The 6,000-nt window shown below is 46.7% G+C and overlaps 1 protein-coding gene across 3 annotated transcripts in view; it reads left to right on the top strand.

Annotated features, from left to right (window-relative positions):
* The first annotated feature begins 4,070 nt into the window (after window positions 1-4,070).
* Window positions 4,071-6,000, top strand: part of FRMD4B (FERM domain containing 4B) — an 85,925-nt gene continuing 83,995 nt past the window's right edge. For 2 of the 3 annotated variants that reach the window (XM_074836003.1, XM_074836001.1), the window contains exon 1: window positions 4,072-4,425. In XM_074836003.1, the coding sequence (XP_074692104.1) occupies window positions 4,264-4,425 (162 nt within the window). In that variant the 5' untranslated portion in view covers window positions 4,072-4,263. Of the gene's footprint in view, window positions 4,426-6,000 lie in introns of all 3 variants that reach the window. The other variant, XM_074836002.1, reaches the window with a different exon arrangement.

Genomic DNA, 6,000 nt, shown 5'->3' with positions numbered 1-6,000 from the left:
GGACTTTACTGCTTGCTTTACATATTATGAATATTAGTTGCAATCATGTAGTCAATATATGAGGACAAGTTATGGATTAAAGTGTGTTTTAAAGGTCTGGTTAGGACAGACATCTGCTAGCCTGTATAATTAGGCATTTTGTGCATCTGCACAATAACTTACCTTTTACTGTTGAAGGTTCAGAGACCAAAAATGATCAAAACTTTAATTTCATTACCTGCCACTAGGGACTTTGTCCTTTTTCCTATGTCTAATCAAAAGTTGTATCTAGGGGCAATAGTGCTTTGTAGATGTAAGGGAAGATTGATGGTCTTGTCCTGTGGTCTCACAGGTAGATGAATTCTCTATTCTTCATATGAGCTACTTTGAAAAGAAAAGCAGCAATTCAGCTAAGCCTTGTTCCATTCATTTTGGCACAGAAGATAACATGCAATGAAGCCTGAGAATCCACTTGGGATCATCTTTTCCTATTATGTTAGTAGCAAACCTTTGTTCTTTTTCTAATACTCATTATTCTGGAACTACAATCAATAATATAAGGGAAAGCATGGATCTGCCATACATCAAGTTTTCTCTTGTCTTTTTAAGTGATGTTCTCCTTAGATTCCTGTTGTGTAGGCTTATTCCTTACAAGGAATGAATGCCTTGTTGTTCATATGACTGTACATCAAATAGATTTGCAGTAGCTGTCACTTGTGTTTCCTTGAAAGTGCTACATAGGTCTACAAAGACCTTTCCTGAGATATCTATCTTCCCTGCTCTCCTTATAGAATAGAGATCTGGATACTACAGCCTTTGGAAACCATCTGGGTATTCTACAGGCGTTTCCTTGCAGCATTTTGTCATCTCTATTCTGACTCTAAGGTGTCTGGATGTTATTTAGGTATTTCAAATTAACCCACTTGCAATCAGGTTCCAAAAGTGGAAGTCAATAAGACTGAGATTGATTTGAATGGGTAATTCATCAGCTGCATATCAAAACACCAAAATTATTCTAAATTGCATTTAGCTGTTCTTTGCATCATAAACTTTGTTTGCTTTGTTTTGTTTTGTGGGTGTTTAACACTGTGCCCCAGGTTCAAGGGATAGTGTACCACAGTGATTACTGTGTCATGTACTTGGGAACTGGGAAGGTAAAGTCCCGATGGGACTTGCTTCTTATTTCTTTTATCACCTATTTCATCTGCAGGAGGGATGACAAGATGTGTATGAAACTTTTATTCATGAGACTGGACTCAAAGTCCATGTATCTTAAGTAAGGGTGGGGAAAAGGTTCTTGCCTTGCTCTAGTCTACACATGGAGCTGCAACTTTACTATAAGAGTATAAAGCTTGCAGAAGGTAATGGAAATATTGATGGATAAAGCAGATGGGAGTACTGAGGAGGGAGAGCCTGAGTACATATGGCTTTGCCTTCTGAGGCAGAACCATCTGAGGCCATCGCTCAGGTACATAGCAACTTGTGAAGCGTAAAGAGTAACTGTGCAAAACGTGTAAGTTTAAATTTAAAGATACCATGGATCATAGACTAGTTAAGAAAAAAACCACAAATCTTTTGTCCTGTGTTAAAGGAGAAAATCCTTGACATTCTTCATTTATCAATCTAGTTAGGTGGGAAAACAAAAAGACACAGAGCAGAAGCATTTAAACTTTACTTAGTGGGTTGGCTGAATTTTCCTGGCGCAGGACAGCACTGTTCCTTTAACTACAAAGCTCCTTTTCTTTTAGAAATGGAACTTGAAAATTGGATTTTCTTTTTTTATCTGTGTTTAAATTTGGGTATGACTTGACCATAGTGCATAGATGCCATGGGAGATTTTCCTGGCTGGTTCTTCTCCAAAGCAGTGTTGTCTGAGGGAATGGCAATTACCCGCTGCTGAGCCTGCTGCTGGTTATTGGAATAACTCTCTGTAGATATCTGTCACCATGCTGTCCTGGTGGAAGATGGAAACTTTTTCCATTTGGTACATTTCTGTTGATGTTCAAGTCCTCTAAACACGGAACAGTGATGATGGGCAACAATGGAGGAGGAGGAAGACTTCCTTGTGGCCCCAGGCTCTAAGACAGCATTCAAAGGGGCAATAAAACACTTGGAGTGGGTATATGGATGCTGGATTTCAGTGTAGAGCCCAAGTCTTGCCTCTTGTTATAACAAGCTGTATCTCTCTCTGCACTGGCTTGCTTTGTAACAGCTTCTAACAATATTTGAAAAATAATTGTTGTTTTTCCCTGTGTGAAAGCAAGGCTTGGAGAGATTTAAACTCCTTGCCAGCAGCGTAGCCAATATATATCAGCACTAAGAGGAGCAGAGCTGCTTTTTCTTCATTATGTGTAAAAAGAAAAAAGTGTGGTGCTTGGAGACACGTGGGTACAAAGCCTGTCTAAAACAGGCAGTCACCTGTCTACAGAATTACATCACCCCAACTACAACATGGGAGCTCACTGTGCATGAGGGTAGGCTCTTGCAATATGAATAAGGTTGATTAAATAGGGAATGAAATAGGTTTTGTGAATACTTGCACTGTCCTGTGAGCGTGCAGGATGTCTTCCCATGAGAAGCGTTTGGGACAGGGCTGCTGCAGCTGGTGTAGAGGCTGTTTGCAGGCAGTGTCCCTTGGGGAAGCAGTACCAGCAATGCCATGGGACTTAGCTCTCCCATGCAGCATTTAGGCAAGCTGTTCCTGCTCCCTTTTCATTCATTTCATTGTACAAGAGAGAACACTTTCACAGGTCGGTCTTGCTGATGGTTTTAGCCAAAAATCTGCTCTGAGTAGTTTCTTCAGCAAGGTGCTGATGGTGGCATGTGGGGCTGCCTGCAGCTTTTGTCCTAAAAAGCTTAAGAAATGTCAAATCCTCTGAGAGGGTCTTAAAAAGATTAATTGTCCTTTGACTTCACCCTCCCTTTAGCTTTTCATAGGAGAGAGCTCACAAATGAAAGGTGCGGCTTGGCAGCATTAACAATTTAAGCCCCAGAAGGGCAGGGTGCTACTTAATTTTAAACCGACTATCGGGGCAAGGCTGGAGTCTCTTGTGGGCTATTATTTCAGTGTTTATTTGCTGTGGGCTGTTTGTGAAGAGTTCAGTTAGCATAAGCAGTTTTGTTTTTCTCATGTAGCAAGTGCTGCATTAATGGAGCTAGTCTAAGAGTAGAGCAAAATCATCCTTTAGCAGGTGTTAGGCATTTAATTGGTCCAATGCAACAACTAAGGGGGAGGTGTGAAGCAGAGACATGGCTCTGTGCTGTGGGCATCTGCTGCGATCCGAGCTGTAAGAGAAGTTAGTGCATCTATTTCTGCAGGAGTATTCTGATCCTTTTTTCTCCTTTCCTCCAGTTGCTGGCTCCCAGAGGTGCTTTTTTAAAATAGGATTTCTAGTGTATAATTTGAGCAAGGGATCGGCCAGGAGAAAACAATGACAGACTTAAAGTTGTACCCGACAGTTCCCTGTGTGACAGATGAGGTGCCGTGGGTTAGGCGGGAGGGTGCCGTGGGTTAGGCGGGAGGGTGCCGTGGGTTAGGCGGGAGGGTGCCGTGGGTTAGGCGGGAGGGTGCCGTGGGTTAGGCGGGAGGGTGCCGTGGGTTAGGCGGGAGGGTGCCGTGGGTTAGGCGGGAGGGTGCCGTGGGTTAGGCGGGAGGGTGCCGTGGGTTAGGCGGGAGGGTGCCGTGGGTTAGGCGGGAGGCTGCCGTGGGTTAGGCGGGAGGCTGCCGTGGGTTAGGCGGGAGGCTGCCGTGGGTTAGGCGGGAGGCTGCCGTGGGTTAGGCGGGAGGCTGCCGTGGGTTAGGCGGGAGGCTGCCGTGGGTTAGGCGGGAGCTGCGTGAAGCCTCTGCCCAGTTTACTGAAGTGTGGTGGTGATTAACACTGGCGAGCTGTTTCCTGCAGTATCTAAAGGGGGTGGTTGTTGGGGAGTATGGCAAAAGGGTTAAAATTTAATTAGAAAACAGTGGTAGCTACTGGAGCTTAACAGAGATTTATATAAGCTGCTAAGAAGGACAAGGCTGCTGTGTGAGCTGCTGGTAGGGCTGAGCTACTGCAGCCGCTGGCTCGGCTTCAGGCGCCGCCGGCCGGGGCATGCCTGGGAATCTGCCCAGGAAGCGCCGTGAAAGAGGAGTTTGTTTTAAGGCTTGACCCTGGCTCTGTTCAACACCCCTGCCCTCCGCCCGCCGTATAAAGCCGGGCTGCCGTCATGCCAGGCGTTTGAACCAGGGAGCGAGAGCCAGCGGGAGCCAGCCGGGACGAGGGTTTTGTTTTGCCGGCGGAGCAGCTCATGGCTTCGGTGTTCATGTGCGGGGTGGAAGATCTGCTGTTCAGCGGCAGCCGCTTCGTCTGGACGGTGACGGTGGCAGCGCTGAGGAGGTGGTACGCTGCCCGGCTGAGGGCATGCCGGCAAGCCCTGCGAGCGTGGTGCGGCCTTCGGGATGTCTACCAGGTAAAAAACCCCCAGTAATCACCCCAGGTTTTGTTTAAATAAAATAAAAAAAAAAAGCATCGTGCTACCTGACGGGCACGTGTTGGCTCGCCTGTGCGATGGCTCAGTGCGCACACCCCAGGTGAGGCACTGGGACGGGGTGAGGGGAAGAGCATCGAGCCAGAGCCCCAGCTCACGCAGCCCCGCTGTGAAGGTCCTCGGCAGGTCTATAATCTGAGTCCGAGATGGTGCCCAGTATTGCTTTCAAACAGCCAGCGCTGTGCGAATCCCTTGAAGTCAGGGTTTGGGGGATACGTTTTCTATGTTAAACATGTTTTATCAGCCAATTTATCTAAAAGGTGTTTTGGCAGCCAGCTGTCCCCTCTATCGCAGCCCCTCGGAGCCCCCTTTGCTGCTGTCACCATCCTTGCGCTTGGGATCTGGGAGGCAGAGCTCAGCTCCCAGCCTGCGCTGCCATCGGGCACTCGGAGCACGATGCTGCCATGGGAGAGACTGGCTGTAGCTTTTTTTCCTGCTTTGTGTTTGTGTCACTGAGTAGTGCCAGATTGTAATGTGATAGTACTTTGCATTGCAAAGGGATTGCTGCTGGGGAGGGGTGGGGGGGCTGCAATGAGTTCTGAAACAGCAATTGGGAGTCTCCCCTCCCTGCAGACAAAAAATACAGCACCGTACTTGCAGTTATTGTGGTATCCAGTTGCAGTGAGGGTGGTGCCACTCTTTTTGGAGTCTGTTTTTGCTGGCAGTTATTTATTTTTGTGTGTCTGTGTTTATTTTTGTCTCACGTGTAAACTTGTGATGTGTGCCCAGTCACAGTGTCGGTGTGTGTGTTTGCTAGATTATGTTGAAGATTTCAAAGCTGCTTCTCCCCTCTCCCTGGTATGTTGCAATACAGAGAATGACACAGCTTGTAGCAAACAGCTCTCCAGAACCATCAGGATGTAACTTCCACAGGAAAGTCATGCGAAAAGGACATCTGTGCCTATTTAATCCCAAAGGGATCTGTGACTATTTAGCTTTAAGGTATGTCCAGGAGTGGGAGAACAGTTTTACTGTGGTAGAAGTGCTTCCAAGTGCTTGAATGCTTCTTGGCATCTTGTACAGATGATGGATGTAAATACTTTGTGACGCATGTGTCACCCGAGGAGTGTGGATCGTGTATAGTTAGGGAATGCAGGAGTTACAGGCATCATTGCTCCACATTTGCCCACCTTTACTGACCTGAAGAAATGCGGGATGCAGCCCTGTCTCTCTTCTTTCTCTATAAATAAAATCCAGCTACACCTGTACTGCGTGCATGTTATCTTTGCAATCTGTTCGTGTACGGTGTGGAGCTCGGACTGCCTTTGCTCCCTGCTGCATCCCCATGGAAGCAAACCCCATCCCTTCAGGGCTGGAATAATGTCTCAAAGGACCAGCTCTGACAACAGCTGTATTCAGCCTGTTCAGCTGCGATTCTCCAATGGTTGGCTCGAAGTGAAAAGAGATTTTTTCAAAACGAAGTGTGACTGTATCTCTGCCCAAACTTACCTGGTGGATGTTGGTGGATTAATCTGTCTTGTCTTTATGAAAAGCATC

The sequence above is a fragment of the Strix aluco genome, chromosome 11 (assembly GCF_031877795.1).
Source record: "Strix aluco isolate bStrAlu1 chromosome 11, bStrAlu1.hap1, whole genome shotgun sequence".
NCBI lineage: Eukaryota > Metazoa > Chordata > Aves > Strigiformes > Strigidae > Strix > Strix aluco.
The sequence above is the reverse complement of the archived record's forward strand: the minus strand, read 5'-3'. Positions and strand labels throughout refer to the sequence as shown.